At 44.0% G+C, this 17,824-nt stretch overlaps 1 protein-coding gene across 3 annotated transcripts in view; it reads right to left on the bottom strand.

The window, feature by feature from the left end:
• Positions 1–9,480: 9,480 nt before the first annotated feature.
• Positions 9,481–17,824, bottom strand: part of LOC112232818 (tetratricopeptide repeat protein 16) — a 28,066-nt gene continuing 19,722 nt past the window's right edge. Inside the window, exons 1-14 of one of the 3 annotated variants that reach the window (XM_024400052.2) lie at positions 17,712–17,804; positions 16,358–16,548; positions 16,142–16,232; positions 15,831–15,974; positions 15,569–15,669; positions 14,865–14,994; positions 14,419–14,633; positions 13,896–14,188; positions 12,056–12,197; positions 11,514–11,679; positions 11,015–11,151; positions 10,731–10,802; positions 10,456–10,615; positions 9,481–10,204 (exon numbers count right to left, since the gene is read on the bottom strand). In XM_024400052.2, coding sequence (XP_024255820.2) covers positions 10,037–10,204; positions 10,456–10,615; positions 10,731–10,802; positions 11,015–11,151; positions 11,514–11,679; positions 12,056–12,197; positions 13,896–14,188; positions 14,419–14,633; positions 14,865–14,994; positions 15,569–15,669; positions 15,831–15,974; positions 16,142–16,232; positions 16,358–16,548 — 2,010 coding nt within the window. In that variant the 5' untranslated portion in view covers positions 17,712–17,804 and the 3' untranslated portion in view covers positions 9,481–10,036. Of the gene's footprint in view, positions 10,205–10,455; positions 10,616–10,730; positions 10,803–11,014; positions 11,152–11,513; positions 11,680–12,055; positions 12,198–13,895; positions 14,189–14,418; positions 14,634–14,864; positions 14,995–15,568; positions 15,670–15,830; positions 15,975–16,141; positions 16,233–16,357; positions 17,115–17,711; positions 17,805–17,824 lie in introns of those variants that run through there. The other 2 variants (XM_042320458.1, XM_024400053.2) reach the window with 2 other exon arrangements.

Below are 17,824 nucleotides of genomic sequence, written 5' to 3'. Positions count from 1 at the left end.
TGCAGAGGGAGAGAGAGGGAGAGAGGTAAGGTGTGTGCTTTGCATCCCTCTTCCCCTCCCTCCCTCCTCCCTCTCCTCCCCTCCACCCCCTTCTCCTCCCAGCAGCAGGAAGAGAGTGGCAGTAGGGAGTGAGGAACGCCTACAAACAGGAGGCTCCCGAACGGTGCCAAGCACTGGGGTGCATGCCTCTGCTGCTGCTGTATGTGGTGGGGACTCTGTCCTATTGACAGGCCAGCGCAAGCCTGGCAGCTCAACTCTCTCTCTGCTCTCGCCCTCTACTCCACTTCGCTCCACTCCACTCGCAGGTCAGACAGAGGAGGATGTTGCTGTTTCCAACAGTGGGACACCCCCTACCCCTACCCCTCCCCTAAACCCCCAACCTCCCCTCCCATCACCCCTTCCCCTCATCTTCTCAGGTCCCTGAACATCCTTTCTCCCATTTCCTCTTCAGGCGCTGATATCTTGCCCTGTGTGCTTGTTTCAATGTCGAGAGAACACACCAGGAAGTAGTTTGTGATGAGTTTCAGAGCAGGACCCTACCTATCACTGAGGTGGATCCAGAATATCTAAGGCCCTATACATAAACAAACATTTCAATTAGAAAGCATTATGCATATCAAAGTTACAGATACGAAGAGAGTGAATGAAAAAGAGAAAGACGATGGAGAAAGTAAGAGAGGTTGAGTCTCTAGAATGTCTTGAGCAGCACAGAGAGAGAGTGAGAGACTGGGACTGGGAGGACCACCATGCCTGCCCACAACGTCTGCACCCAGCAGCCACATGTTCTCTCTGCTACGTTGCCTCTGTGTCTGCTATGTGCATTAGGATTCCTCTACTACGCTACACTGCTAGGCTTCAATCACATGCTCCATACAATCACACAGATAATCTATATATACAAAAGTATGTGGACAACCCTTCATATTAGTGGATTCGGCTATTTCAGCCACACCCGTTGCTGACAGGTGTAGAAAATCGAGCACACAGACATGCAATCTCCATAGACAATCATTGGCAGTAGAATGGCCTTACTAAAGAGCTCTGTGACTTTCAACGTGGCATCATTCTAGTTCGTCAAACTTCTGCACTGCTAGAACTGTAAGTGCTGTTATTGTGTAGTGGAAACGTCTAAGAGCAACAACGGCTCAGCCGCAAAGTGGAAGGCCACACAAGCTCACAGAAGGGGACCACCGAGTGCTGAAGCGCGTAGTGTGTAAAAATTGTCTGTCCTCGTTTGCTACACTCACTACCGAGTTTCAAACTGCCCCTGGAAGCAATGTTAGCACAAGAACTGTTCATCGGGGGCTTCATGAAATGGGTTTCCTTGGCCGAGCAGCTGCACACAAGCCTAAGTTCACCATACGCAACGCCAAGCGTCGGCTGGAGTGCTTGCCACCATTGGACTCGAGAGCAGTGGAAACGCGTTCTGTGGAGGGATGAATCACGCATCACCATTTGGCAGTCTGACAGACAAATCTGGGTTTGGCGGATGCTAGGACAACACTACTTACCCCAATGCATAGTGCCAAATGTAAAGTTTGGTGGAGGAGGAATAATGGTCTGGGGCTTTTTTTCATGGTTCGGGCTAGGCCCTTTAGTTCCAGTGAAGGAAAATCTTAATGCTACAGCATGCAATGACATTCTAGATGATTCTGTGCTTCAACTTTGTGGCAACATTTTGGGGAAGGCCCTTTCCTGTTTCAGCATGACAATGCCCCCATGCACAAAGTAACGTCCATACAGAAATGGTTTGTTGAGATCGGTCAGGGCTCTGGCCTGCACAGAGCCCTGACCTCAACCCCATCGAACACCTTTGGGATGAAATGGAAAGTCGACTGCGAGCCAGGCCTAATTACCCAACATCAGTGCCTGACCTCACTAATGCTCTTGTGGCTGAATGGAAGCAAGTCCCTGCAGCAATGATCGAACATCTAGTGGAAAGTCTTCCCAGAAGAGTGGAGGCTGTTGTGGCAGTGAAGGGAGACCAACTCCATATTAATGTCCATGATTTTGGAATGAGATGTTCAACAAGAAGGTGTCAATTTACTTATGGTCATGTAGTGTATATATGGTGATACACATTGGTCAGAGAGAGAACTGCATATACTGCAAGTTGAGTGATATTCTCTCTCTCTCTCTCTTTCTCTCTCTCTCCTTCCTATAAAAGTGTAAAGTACAAGGCATCAAACAGAGGAAATGTTGTGGAGGGCTAACAATACCCCTGAGGTTTGGTGTTGTGTGGAGAAACGGTCTGGAGACAGTATGGTTAGTACACACAGACAAGAGAAAACATTTGAGTTTTTTTCCCTCCACAGGATGTTGGAAAATAAATATATACTGTTTCAGTCAATGACGCTCTTTCAGTGAGAGAGAGATTCTAGAATAAAAAGGTGTATTCCTAAACTGAGATATAAACAATACTGGCATTTTTTAGGTTTTATTTACATTCATTTTAGTCATCATTTATATGTCTGAAATCAAATCTGAATTATAACACATTTTATCTGAATTGTTAAGCTCTATTTATTTCTGAGGTGTCTTTAACAGTTTATTTTAAACTGCCTCACTTCTCTTAAAATTATGTAAGCTATTGAGGTACCTGATAAATTCATTTTAGTCCATTTCAATGGTTATAGTTTTATCTTTTTAAATTCTCACCTACTTCCTCTGAGCTTAGAAGCACAGTGACTGCTCCTCTTCAGCAGGAGAGGAGCTGTCATAACATTCTCTGATGTCCTCTTGGCTCACAGCCCAAGTATATTCAAGCTGGTACTGCTCTTTAGACAGACACATTCATGCTCACAGACAGACAGCCAGACAGATTGGCAGACCTACACATCATCAAGCACATAGACAGACAGGCACACACACACAATATAACTACATACCTACATACCAACACACACACACAAAGCATGCATGTGCCCTGGATATATTCTCTACATGGGAGTTTAACAGATAACTATTCTATACTCATACAGTATGTACACTGAGTGTACAAAATATTAGGAACACCTGCTCTTTCCATGAGATAGACTGACCAGGTGAATCCAGGTGAAAGCTATGATCCCTTATTGATGTAACCTGTTAAATTCACTTCAATCCGTGGGGAGGAGACAGGTTAAAGAAGGATTTTTAAGCTTTGAGACAATTGAGACAGAGGTTGAATGGTCAAGACAAAAGATTTAAGTGCCTTTGAACGGGGTATGGTAGTAGGTGCCAGGTCCACCGGTTTGAGTGTGTCAAGAACTGCAACGCTGCTGGGTTTTTCACACAGCAGTTTCCTGTGTTTATCAAGAATGGTCCACCACCCAAAGGACATCCAGCCAACTTGACAAAACTGTGGAAGGCATTGGAGTCAACATGGGCCATCATCCCTGTGGAATGCTTTCGACACCTTGTAGAGTCCATGCCGCAACATATTGAGGCTGTTCTGAGGGCAAAAGGGGGTTCAACTCAATGTTTTGTATACTCTATGTATCTCCAAGTCACTTTCCAAATATACTTTGGATATATTCCCACAGCTTTAAAACATTTTTTTTTGTATTATGCGTTCACAGAGTTGACCAACTAAAACATCTTCTTTATTATTTGTAAAAGAACTGGAGGGCAGAAGGCAGAACTATTTATGAGCTAATCAAAAGGAAGCCCAGTGTTTTCTCAGATGCTTACAGGAAGTCCCTGGCAGCCACATTCCCACACTACTGTTCATGACTATGTTTAGACAGGGACAGAGCAGGGGTATGGGCCTGTTGAGGTGAAAGTAAGCATGATACACTTTCATTTTGTTTGCTGCCCCCCTCCTCTCACATTGCCCTCTCAACAGGCTCAATCCATGACCTTTAACCTCAGAATTCTGGGGTCAGCCCCTTTCCAGGGGCCATTACAAATTCCAAAGGCTGTACAATGGGCTGGTATGGGGAGGCCAGAGACCAGAGACCAGTGGCACTGAACACCCACTGGGGTCCCCAAGCTAAGCCTGAGTGGCGTTCTGGTCGTGTGCTGAGTGCGAATGTTATATCCCCTCCTGGAATCTGAGGCATGAGGGTGTGTTCCCAACTACACTGCACCCCTTTGTGTTCTCTCATCAGCCCCACAGGGCAAGTGCAACCATTGAGGAGAGATGAGGACCACCACCAGCTAGTTCTAAGGGCGTAGCCCTTTTCTGCAATCAAATGACCAAATTGTCCTCGAGTGGCCTCATGGGGGAGAGTGTTTAATATTTTTCATCATTTCATAATTAATAAACATTACTTAAAAAAACAGACAAAAAAATCTGGTGTTTCTATGTCAAACGTTTTGGTTATATTTCAGTGTTCTGTGATATATTTAAAGTGTAATATTCGGATGTAAACTCAAAATTGTAAACTCAAAACTCTATATCTGACATGGTACAGGTGTCTTATTCTTTTAAGCCCATAATCATGTGTGTGAGGGGTGTACTTTTGTTTGAAATTAGATTTGTATAAACCTTCCAAGAAACACTCTGTGACCCTGATTTAGCACCCTGCCGTAATTAAAGGGCTCACCCTCTCTACCACTCTCTCTATCAACTCAATTAGATTCATGCACTATTTATATTCACTACTTCACAACTGCCTCTGGAAAAACATTGATCCATACAATACATACTAAGAAAAAGTTATGATTATCATTTTAATACTGAAGAAAATGCATTGTACAGTCCTTTGTACAGTCATGTGTCATTTATTAGGGGCACATATGTTTACAACTTGAAGTGTGGGTCTACCTTTATGTTGCGTTTCTATCACTGCTAACCTACCAGAGACAGTATTTGTTGATGGCACTGTGTCCTGTCAGAATTTAAATGGACAGAAATTAAGTTACTGTGTAATACAATGGTACTTAAAATTTATGGGAATTGTTTAATCCTAAATTTACCATGACTTACCTTGACCTACCTAGATTTACCATGACCTACCTAGATTTACCATAACCTACCTATATTTACCATAACCTACCTAGATTTACCATGACATACCTAGATTTACCATGACATACCTATATTTACCATGACCTACCTAGATTTACCATAACCTACCTAGATTTACCATAACCTACCTAGATTTAGCATGACATACCTAGATTTACCATAACCTACCTAGATTTACCATGACATACCTAGATTTAGCATGACATACCTAGATTTACCATGACCTACCTAGATTTACCATAACCTACCTAGATTTACCATAACCTACCTAGATTTAGCATGACATACCTAGATTTACCATAACCTACCTAGATTTACCATGACATACCTAGATTTACCATGACCTACCTAGATTTACCATAACCTACCTAGATTTACCATAACCTACCTAGATTTAGCATGACATACCTAGATTTACCATGACATACCTAGATTCACCATGACATACCTAGATTCACCATGCATGTGATGGGCCAGGCCTCTCCATCATATGCTTCATTAAGTGTCCTGGAGTACTTCATTGTGTACGGAACAACCATCTCTATCTGGGTCACACTGATAGGTGAATATAAACAGCATTGTATCCTGACACTGTAATGGCCCATCCTCAGGGTGCGTTGTTAAGTGGCATAAAACTATGTTCAGAGGGCAAGTAAGCTCTGCATGCAATATCACTGAACAATTGTTTGGAAGAATGTGCTGTGTCTGTCTCTCATTCTCTGCTACACACACATACACACACTATATATTTTTATATTAGCTTCCGTGTTTGGGGTGTTGACCTGTGGGGGTGTTGCTGTGGGATCAACCAGGACCATGGGATCTACTCTGGACCAATAGGATCAGCAGTATTCATAATCACTGTCAGGGTTGTGTGAAGACAACTTATAATATGACTATGACAAACACTGATACAATATGCCCTAAAATGGTCATATTTACAGTAATTTAATAGATATCTCATAATCGTGTCAATGCAAAATGTATACCAAAGTTTAGACCTGGTTTTTTAGATACTGCCTAGCAACATTGCATTGATTATCTCTTCAACTGAACCTGTTATTCTAAACTGATCCTGTGTACTGTATCATATTTCAGTTACAGAAAATGAAAGAGATAAAGGACCTCTACCAGAGACGTGCATATACCCAACTGGTGGGACCAGGATGCTGCTTCGGTGCCCTGACTCTGATGCTCCGCTTCTACTTTCAGGTATCATCACAACGCAATCTCCCTCCTTCCCCTTTCCATTCACAATGAAGGCAAGAGTAAATGTCAAACCTAGTTGAGATGTGTTCGGCTTTGCACAAGTGTGAACACATTGACATCAAAAAGTTTTTTTTTTTAAATGATTGATTTGAATTAGTTTTACACGAGTGGGAATATGCCTATGTCCACAGTTTCTATCACCTGTCTATTTGTCCTTCGTGTTGCTGCTACCCAAGATGAACCGCTATGCAGGGACAGATGACCCTGCCAAGCTCAGCTGCTACATCCTTTTTACCTCAACAATGCACATGGTTTCAGTGCTGGAAACATATTGCAGGAAGCACAGAACAAGTTAATTTCAGCTTGTTCAATGAGTAGCTGAATTGTGCCTATACTTCACTTAGATCAGTTCTCTCCAACCCTGTTCCTGGAGAGCTACCGTCCAGTTGGTTTTCACTCCCACCCTAATCTAAATCAGATCAAATATTATTAGTCACATACACATGGTTAGCAGATGTTATTGTGAGTGTAGCGAAATGCTTGTGTTTCTAGTTTCAACAGTGCAGCAATATCTAACATTTAATCTAACAATTCCACAACAACTACCTAATACACACAAATCTAATCTAGTGCACTAAGATAATAATTAGCTGGTTGATAAGCTGAATCAGGTTACAACTGGGGTTTAGCTCTCCAGGAACAGGGTTGGAGAGCCCTGACTTAGATAATAATTCACAGTGACTTCAATGGTGCTTTTACCAGAGCTGCCATGTCTACAGTTGAACAAACATACTTGCTAAATTGCTAGTCAGATATAATGTGCTGTAAGCGCCAATAGACACCTTTGTTTCTAAACTCAGCACTGAAAAATATTACTTGTCTCTTATTCACTTCTCTCAGTGTTTCACAAACTTGGTCCCAGGGACCCCAAGAGGTGCACGTTTTGTTTTTTGCTCTAGCACTACACAGCAGATTCAAATACACATCATTAAGCTTTGATTAATCGAATCAGCTGTGCAGTGCTAGGGCAAAAACAAAATGTTCACCCCTAGGCGTCACCAGGATCGAGTTTGGGAAACAATGCTCTAACTTTTCTCACTCTGTCATTTACTATCAGCCACCCTTTCCTGCTTCAACAAAGGAGAAGGAAAAGAAGACCCCATCTCTAACCATTTGGACCATTCCCACTGAACGGCCTTGGACACGGGCCTGCAGCTCACCAACTCTCTCTCTCTGTACAACCCACCTAGTACACCCGTTAAGAAAGGACTGGACTTCAGCAGCACTAAACCTGTTCACAAAGGACTGAACATCAGCATGCTCAAAGAACAGAATGGCTGGAAGTGACCCCACAAGACAGATACACTTTTACAAGTCAATTGGTCTTGGTGATGTCCAGAGAGAGAGCAAATAGAGAAAGATGTCATACAATTAAGGGTTACAGGGAAAACATATCTGCAAAGGTCAAGCCCTGTACTGTGCCCTCAAGGACCTGAAGAGTATGGCTGTCTCTTCCCCCTGTACAGAAAACAGGCGATCAGCCCTCTACTTCAAAACACGGGGAGACTGACAGGGAGAGTGTTCCTGAGGCAAGCCAGTAAAACTGACTGGAAAATTTGTGAGTAGCACAAACCGGCAGACATTTTATCTCTCCAAGATGAATAAATTGTCTATCAAACGTTTCTCAGAAGGACCTAATGTCTGCTCCTCTCTCTGAGAAAGAAAATATGCAGTTAAATTTGGTTATGAAAATTACAAGATTGTGAAAGCACATTCAATATATCCCCTAGGTGCCAAACATGTCATCTGGTGCATCAGACTTTTGAGTGTAGCGGAATCCGGTCCAGACGCTAGGCTGTAAACCAACTGCAAAACTTTAGAATGTTTTTGAGGCGGCAGGTATTTATTCCAGTAAAGTGAGTGACCAAGCAACTTTCACTTTATTTCTTTACTTTGCAACCTCACTCTCTTTAACCATGATGAATGATACTTTATATAATGCTTATTTATTGTAATGGGAAGGTTTGTAATGAACTGTTTCACTATCACGTACGTAAATATTTTTTGTAAGAAATATTTGAAAATAAAATGTTGATGCTTCATTTGATCTGACTCTGCATCCTTGAGCAAAGACCCCTCATGTGAATGGAAAATAACTACCTGTATCTGAGTAATTTTGTACCACCATTGATACACACCATGACTGGCAAATAAATGAAGCGGCACTAATCCACTTAAAGACCTACACATAATAAAATGGCAAGACTCCTACATTTCCCTTTCAGGACGACATAGTGGCGTGCGTTAGCTGCACGTCACCTGCTCCAAACACTACCCAAAGAGTTCAAACGTGTTCTGAATGTCTTAAGACAAAACAGATTCCAGCCAAACGTGTATGAAACTTCTCCGGTTCACCATTAATTATTTGACAGGGTGCCAAGCCACCAGCTCCTGTGCCCAGAGAAAGGTGTTTTTGTCTGGGGTAAAAACCTGATGGCCACTGGATCTCCTGGACGCATTTCCCATTCCTGACAGGACAGTAACCTGAAACTTTTATTACGCGTGTGTGAAACACTTTTCAGCTCCTTTACGACCACTGTCTGTCCCAGACCACTTTGTTCAGGGGCTGCAGCCCACACACACACACACACACTGTCTGAGGGAGCTGAACCAGGCACCAAGCACCATCCCCACTGAGACACCACATTGTAAGGCGGCGGCCCGACCACGCTCTCCAAATGGAGCGACTGAAAGTCAACACCACATCTGAGGATTGACATCAGTCTGGGCATGGGCTCCGTGGTCGTCTGCACCAACATTGGACAGACACCATTGAGAAGATTTGGGTGGTATCTGGCGTACGGTGTATGAACATGTACTTTTATATTACTTTCTCCGCTGTTCCACTCCGCATGTGACTATGCCACTGCTCTCAAATTCTTATACCGGCAAGGGGAGCTTGAGGAGACTTTGTACTGTTCCTTCATTCTGGTCACAAATTAAGCCAAATGAAGTATTGTTTGTTCAGCAATTGAAATAGCTGGTATGGATGGATGTAGTGCATGTGATCAGCTACTGCTGGGTTGTTTTCTACAGGGTTGAGTGTCACAACTCCTTTCTCCTCCAATGTTACTACAGTGCCGGGAGGGTGCAGCTGCTTCGCTCTCAAAACAACAACTTCTCTCCAGTCTCCCATGTACAATATGCTACAATCCCCAACTATTACACACTGTAAACCACTTTATTGCCACGCATGAAATATTTTAAACTCTAGATTTATTTACAGGACCAGTATGAATTCAATCTATACAATTGTCTATAGTCTGGATAAATATCTTTTAATTTGGCAAAACATACTTTTCAGACAAATTTCCAACGCAAAACAATCTGTTAAAAATAAAGATTTACTGTTAAAAGAAATTGCTAAACAGACAATGGTATTAACATTCAACTAAATTCTCAAGCTTATAGAACCGACACAATAGAGCTACAGTACAGTATCTCCATCCTTTATGTCTGTCATATCAATGAACTGCCCCACCTATTCCCTTTTGTCATACGCCCTTCACATGTCTCCATATGCCTGTTAATCTATGGACATAAACAATACAAAAACTTGAGGAAAATACCATAACAAAATCGTTGTGCCCTGACAATCTAGATTAATGGATCAATTAAATAAATCCAAACAGGTGAGGTGGAACTATGGAACATTGTGCCTCTACTGACACCTATTGGATTAAGAACAATATGGTACCATCACAACCTCTACATTACTATGGCCACACTCAAGCTCAGAGGGCTGAAGAGCAACAGTGGACCAACAGTTCCACCATGTCAACCAAACAGTAGTAAATACCATAGTGTTGCTGCTCATTTGGAATTCACTCCAAACCCCCCAAACTTCCTCCAGTGGTATGGCCTGTCCTTTGAGCCCAGTGCAGATTGCTCCTGTTCCACTGTGCAGCCGGGGGACAGACGGGGCCCGTCATAATGTAGAGGCTGCCGCCATTCGAGGGCCAATCGCACTGCTCGCTTCACCTGGCACAGCCAACACAGGAAGTGCACCTTTGGTCAGTATGAGAGATGCTCTCAACGGGTGGAAGATCCAAATAAAACAAATACTGATCAATGGTGAATGTGAGTGGAAAGCATGAGCGTTTTATGTGATTTGGTGAATAAGAGGTATGGAAAAGAGAGTTTGAATTGAAGGGCTTTATTGAGTGACCTCATTAGATGAGGTTAGATGAGTTTGTCTGTCCCAGTGTCTGGATGTCTTCCTGGTCTCGTACCTGCTGGTTGATCCTGACAATCTGCTGGTATACCTCCTGCGGGTCCACACAGGCTTTAAGAGGCTCCGCCCCCTGGTCGAACTGGTCCTCTGAGGATTGGCTGTCAGACTGGCTGTCTGCGTCATGCGACAGGGTTATCTTGTCAAGCTCACTGCACATTCTGGGGAAACAGGTTAAGGAAATCTGTAATTAGCATCCACCACAGTTAGTTTGTACACTTTGGGACCGGTGAACACACCCATATTTAGCCTATGAAAGGACTACAAATCACTTACAATTGAGACTCTCTGTTGAAAAAGCTTATTTGTAGTCCAGGATAAGTCTTCATCTGGACCTGTGCAACTGCCCTTTAAACAAAATATGTCAAAAACATTAAAGTACTTGAGGTGTGCTTAATTTAGCTTGGATTCTGCACTTTGGGAACTATTCCACTGGTTATATTGTACCTGGCAAACTAAACCAAGTGAAGATTAAGTATTGGACATATATCTTTCTGACTCAGGTCTGACCTGTTTAGCAGTAACAGGGAGGGGTTGCAGACAAACAGTGCTAGCCTAACCTTAACACGGAGGATGCAGATTGTTTGCAGGCCTGGATGCTGTCCATCAGCTGGGCTTTGACCGTCCTGGCCGTTTCACTGGACAGAACATCTGACACGGAGCAGCCTGGGAATAGACTCAGCAGCAGAGGGACCACCTACACACAAACACACACACACACACACACATGGACAGATTTACTACAGCAGTCAGTTCTGCACCGTGGGAGTTCCGCACCACTTTATGAAACATTTATTACATAAAATGAAAGGTTGGTTAAAAGAAAGAATCAACCATTCATGTATTTATAAAAAAACATGTTTGGTTTCCCCCCAACTGCATAGGAAACAAGTAGTGAGAGCTTTGTACTTGCATAACTAGGGCCCTTCGTATTTCCTGACAAAGTCACGTTAAGCCCTTGCCATAAAAGCTCAGAATATCTGGTCCATAGTTTTTGTAGAGGCCAAGGTTAGTTTTATGGATAGAGTGGATGAGACATATAGGCGTTGAGGGTCTTGCCTGATCATTAGTGGGGTCCAGGATGAGGGTACTGATGGCATCCTGCTTGGCCCCCTCAACGTTGGGCAGTTTACTGTGGGCTTTGGCTCGGTTCTCATAGTACCGGCTAACTCCAGGGTTATAATTGATGGCCTCAGAGAACTTGTCAGCTGCCTCCTGGTACTTCCTGCGGTGAAGACAAGAAACAGTAGTGTGGATGATAGACAGACTCACCGGTCCTGGTCACAGTGTATTCCCAGGGTGTTGTGGATGAGACTCACCGATCCTGGTAGCAGTGTGTTCCCAGGGTGTTGTGGATGAGACTCACCGGTCCTGGTAGCAGTGTGTTCCCAGGGTGTTGTGGATGAGACTCACCGGTCCTGGTAGCAGTGTGTTCCCAGGGTGTTGTGGATGAGACTCACCGGTCCTGGTAGCAGTGTGTTTCCAGGGTGTTGTGGATGAGACTCACCGGTCCTGGTCGCAGTGTATTCCCAAGGTGTTGTGGATGAGACTCACCGGTCCTGGTCTCAGTGTATTCCCAGGGTGTTGTGGACGAGACTCACCGGTCCTGGTAGCAGTGTGTTCCCAGGGTGTTGTGGATGACAGCGAGGCGGATCCTAATGACCTGGTCATCAGGAGAGATCTCCTTCGCCTGCTGGTAGTCAGCCAGGGCAAACTCCCACTCATCCTGCTTGAAGAAACAGTCTGCACAAACCACAACCACCTTTATAAATATCTGAAGTTTAAATTTTTTTTTATTTCACCTTTATTTAACCAGGTAGGCAAGTTGAGAACAAGTTCTCATTTACAATTGCGACCTGGCCAAGATGAAGCAAAGCAGTTCGACAGATACAACGACACAGAGTTACACATGGTGTAAAACAAACATACAGTCAATAATACAGTATAAACAAGTCTATATACAATGTGAGCAAATGAGGTGAGAAGGGAGGTAAAGGCAAAAAAGGCCATGGTGGCAAAGTAAATACAATATAGCAAGTAAAACACTGGAATGGTAGTTTTGTAATGGAAGAATGTGCAAAGTAGAAATAAAAATAATGGGGTGCAAAGGAGCAAAATAAATAAATTAATTAAATACAGTTGGGAAAGAGGTAGTTGTTTGGGCTAAATTATAGGTGGGCTATGTACAGGTGCAGTAATCTGTGAGCTGCTCTGACAGTTGGTGCTTAAAGCTAGTGAGGGAGATAAGTGTTTCCAGTTTCAGAGATTTTTGTAGTTCGTTCCAGTCATTGGCAGCAGAGAACTGGAAGGAGAGGCGGCCAAAGAAAGAATTGGTTTTGGGGGTGACTAGAGAGATATACCTGCTGGAGCGTGTGCTACAGGTGGGAGATGCTATGGTGACCAGCGAGCTGAGATAAGGGGGACTTTACCTAGCAGGGTCTTGTAGATGACATGGAGCCAGTGGGTTTGGCGACGAGTATGAAGCGAGGGCCAGCCAACGAGAGCGTACAGGTCGCAATGGTGGGTAGTATATGGGGCTTTGGTGACAAAACGGATTGCACTGTGATAGACTGCATCCAATTTGTTGAGTAGGGTATTGGAGGCTATTTTGTAAATGACATCGCCAAAGTCGAGGATTGGTAGGATGGTCAGTTTTACAAGGGTATGTTTGGCAGCATGAGTGAAGGATGCTTTGTTGCGAAATAGGAAGCCAATTCTAGATTTAACTTTGGATTGGAGATGTTTGATATGGGTCTGGAAGGAGAGTTTACAGTCTAACCAGACACCTAAGTAATTGTAGTTGTCCACGTATTCTAAGTCAGAGCCGTCCAGAGTAGTGATGTTGGGCAGGCGGGTAGGTGCAGGTAGCGATCGGTTGAAGAGCATGCATTTAGTTGTGATGTGTGCGGTCTACCCAGATGCACTCATTCCTGAAATTGGATGCTATGGATGTAGAGGCATAGCCACGGAAAGTAGGAGTGCTGAGGGTGCTGCAGCGCCCCCTGATAATCATTTTTTTTTTTTTTTTTTAAATACACAAAATTTGTGCCCTGGCCCTTTATTACTCCGGTATAAGCGAACAAAAATAGCCTGAGCAGCGCAGGGAGAAAAAAATTCTCAGCACCCCTAAACATCTTCCCATGGACATGGATATAAGTACTGACTTTATGCATTAACGTATTCAAGTTGTATGAGGAGATATAAAATCACATCACCAGTCACTTCAAACACATTCTCTTTTGATCTCAGAGACTCCTGCCCACCATCTATAGTTACACAATATTGTTATTTCACTGGGCCAGACTTCAATTGCACCTTTTTCAAGAGGGAGCCCACAGCCTTCCTCACCTAATTTCACCTCAGCCAACACTCCCCCTCAGACATACCTCACTTCCCTGATCTTACCCTCCTCTATTATCCCCTCCGCTCATTTCTTCTCACCTCCTCTGTTGATGTAGAGGCCACTCTCCTCCTTCTGCTCTTGGATGGCCTTGTTGAGCAGCAGGACTGCCTCTGTGTAGAAGCTACGGGAGAAGCACTGCACAGCAAAGTCATTGTAGGTGAGCACCAGCTGGACCTGGGCCTCTCCCTGCACGGCCCTCCAGTCTTCCTGGGTGTGTCCGCTCAGCTCCGACCCCTGGTCTCCCGCATCTCCAGCCTCACTCAGCTCCACAGCCAGGACCAAGTCCTCAATGGCAGCAGTAAACTCTTTCAGCCTGCGGTACAGAATACCCCTATGGTGCAAAATACTACATATTAGTGGATAATAGACAGTATGTATCCTCATTTACTATAGATTGGTAGAGAAGCTTCTCCTAACAGGTACATGTAGATGTATATCTCTTCAGTGGTAGCAGAGAACGGTATGGTAAAATGGGGTCAGGCATGTATCAGATAAACCACAGGCCTAATCAACCACCTTGTTTGGTGTATCAGAACCTGATAAATACTCTGCCATCAACACCTGAAGAGGTAGTGCCGCCCAGTCTCAGGGCAATGCTCCAGGGCTGTGTTGATCTTGGACAGGGCCTCTGTGAGCTCCCCTGCCAGGGCCCTGCTGACGGCCTGCTGCCTGGCCCTTTCACTGGCCTCCTCTAGCTGGCCCAGCAGGGCACCTGCCTCTGGGCACGACGGACTGAGAATCAAAGCGGACCTCAGATCATGGTAGCACATTTTTACCTGTATAGAGAATTGTGCTGTCATTACATTAGATTGCATGTAAATTAGACTTTTGATCATTTATATAGATAAAAGTGGCAATGACGTCACGTGTTGAGCTAGTACATACGCTATTTATCCCTAGGGTTAAAACTAGAAATCGCCACACCTTTGTTCTTTCTAGCATGGTATTGTCAGATATTGCCCAGTGTTTAACACAGAGGTAACGGAGTGTGAGAGTGTACTACTGACCTGGTTGAGCTGTTTGTGGAGCCGTGCTCTGAGGGTGAACAGATCTGCGGTCTGAGAGTCTGCCTCCAGCCAGTTACTGACCAGCCTCAGACAGTCAGTATAGCGGCCCAGGGCCGTCAGACATGCCAGGCTACAACAGCAACAAAGGGGGACACTTCAGTGTTTCACACTTTAAATCTTAGGTGAATAGCACCATCACATGGCTGTACAAGGTGTCTGTCTATCTGTAGAGACCGCTGAGGTCAAAGGATCTCACATGACCTCCTAATGCTGCGTCCACACAGGTTATTGCCGTACGGTACATTTTACGTAGTCTTCACAATTCAAGTGCCGCATCACAGCAAAAAGATTCACACCACACATTAGCAACTTCTTCTGTGGTTTACTACTGACACCGCGCGGCAAAGCAACACACAAGTTTAAAAAATCCAACGCATGCGACACACTGCACGCAGTCCCACGAACCGCAACCTAGTCCCGCAGATGAGTCGCGGGAGTGCAGATTGCCTCCCAATTAAATGAATGGACGTCTGCCGGAATTTGACAGAATTTGACAGTTTGACGCAACCGGTATGCACGAGGCGTTAGGCAGGTAACATATGGATAAAGCCAAAGAAAGTGTTTGTAAATAGAGGAAACAGTAATACATCTATTATTTTTATGCACATAGCTCTCCATGTGAATAACTCGTATTTCACACTGACCTCCTCATGTGATATGACCTGCAGCTAGGCTTGAGCTCCGCAGCCTTGGCAAACGACTCCAGGGCATCCAGGAACATGCCCTTATCATACAAACATTGGCCCTGTGGAGTGAACAAGATTTTATATATTACAAACTGTTTTCAAGTGAAAGCAAGAAGTATTTCAATAGTGCTGGATGCTTGCTTGACTGTGTAGGAATGATCATCCTGTTTGCATTACACAGCAGGCTGCTTTGGGGGACATTCTCCCTCCTCACTCTCACCTGTAGGTAATAGATGAAGGCCAGACGTGTGTGTAAGGTCTTAGCCTGAGGCTCCAGGAGGCAGGCATGCCTGTAGCTGACGACTGCAGACTGGAAGTCACATAACTGTAAATAGGCCTCCGCCTGGCTCACATAGAGCTGGGTCTGGAAGTCAGGAGACGTATGACAACTTCAGACAATTCTTTCAGACAAATCAAACTATATTTCAGTTAAACAATCAACCTCACTCCCATCTGTTCTCCTTCCAACAGCAGTTACTGTAGATATTCAGAATCATTTGGTACTTGATGTCAATTTATGTGGTTCTGTACCTGTTTCGGCTGAAGATGGATAGCTTTGGTGAAGAATGTCACAGCCTTTGAAAATTGGGACTCTGCCATTGCCTCTTCTCCATTCTCATAGCTGCAAATTGATAAATATAGGTGAGTGACCCTTGGCAAACTCATCTTCAGAGATCCTATTGACATGTGATCAAAGTAATACATTGTCAAAGAAGCTGCATCAACCTGTTGCCATGTCAAACTCACTGTTCAATGGCTTTGTTTGTTAAAATGTTAATGAGATCAGGCCGGTCCTCTCTCCGGCTTTCAGATGATAGGAAAATGCTGCTGGACCCAAAGAGCCGGCAGATGGCATGTTTACGCCGCGCCTCCACGAGCACTTCCTCCAACACAGCAGTGGGGAACAAAACCCTGTCGTCGTCGACCTGTTGGTCCATCTTCAGAGCAGGAACAGACATGCCTTATATTATGCAGCTAACGTTAGCTAGCAATTTGTTGGCATTCATAGCTAATGTAGGGGATCGCAAAAGTGCCTACTTTATAATTCTAACGTACCAAAGTATTTGCATATAACAGGGTAGCTAGCTACTTAGCTATTAGTGCGAAAAGTTTCTGCAGTTGTTTTTCTCTCTTTGCTTTCAGTCACTGTTGAGAGCGCCATGTAACCAAGGGAACGAACAACATGTGCATGAGCGGCTAGTGGATTTACCACGCCCATTCTGTCTGATTGATCACACGCTTTTGTTACATAAATAATTACAATTGTAATGTTTTGAGAAGAATTTCGAACTTCGAAAGGCAAAGGAGAAGCAATTTATTTTACTCGGCCCAAAATAGGTCCATAAAAATAGGCACACGAAGTGAGGAATTTTTGTATGACAGTCAAGGAGAGAGTGGGCTGATTCGATTATGCTGAGCTCCGGGGACCCCTGTAATAGCGCTCGTGGCGTGCAAAAGCGGGAGTCGCGCCCTTCTCAAATCGAACAGTAATCTGCTCCGCTCAGAAACACACAATATCTATTTTATATTACATAAATGTTCGAATTAATTTTCAAACTAGTTTTCATTGAGAAGGCAGATGAAGTTGTTTTTTTTTCCCAAAGGAAATCAGGTGAAAGAAAATAGCATCCTTATCATTACTCCTCGTGCTTAATTACGTACATTTTGTTTTGAGGCAATTTTGCCGTGGTCTTTGAACGGGGCTCCTGGCACACGCCCAGGAGGCGGCCCGGTTCGAAGCGAATACAATCAACTTCCACCCGGGTCAGATTAATCGAATCCCCTTCACAGTGAATTTGGTCAACAACAATTATTATTTGCTAATTTCCTACATTAGGCGTATTTAATCGAGTATACGTTTCGTAATAGTTAGGTTGTTACAAATACACTGGAGTGGACGCACGTGGCATTTAGGCAATAAAAAAACAATTACTTGAAATGAGAAGTGTGCCTGTTGTCAGAGCTAGATAGAGGATTTTTAAGCAATAAGGCACGAGTGTGGTATATTGACCATATATCACAAACCCCCGAGGTTCTTTATCGCTATTATAAGCTGGTTACCAACGTAATTAGAGCAGTACAAATACATGTTCTGTCATACCCGTGGTATACGCCAAATAGTTCATCTGTGTCGTTTACAGTTTCAGCAAATTAAGCATGTGGGCAAAGCCATGTACGAGCTAGCGAGATCCTATTGGCGCGTTGTAGCATATA

The sequence above is a fragment of the Oncorhynchus tshawytscha genome, linkage group LG04 (genome assembly GCF_018296145.1).
Source record: "Oncorhynchus tshawytscha isolate Ot180627B linkage group LG04, Otsh_v2.0, whole genome shotgun sequence".
NCBI lineage: Eukaryota > Metazoa > Chordata > Actinopteri > Salmoniformes > Salmonidae > Oncorhynchus > Oncorhynchus tshawytscha.
This window is presented reverse-complemented; position numbering and strand designations above follow the sequence as displayed.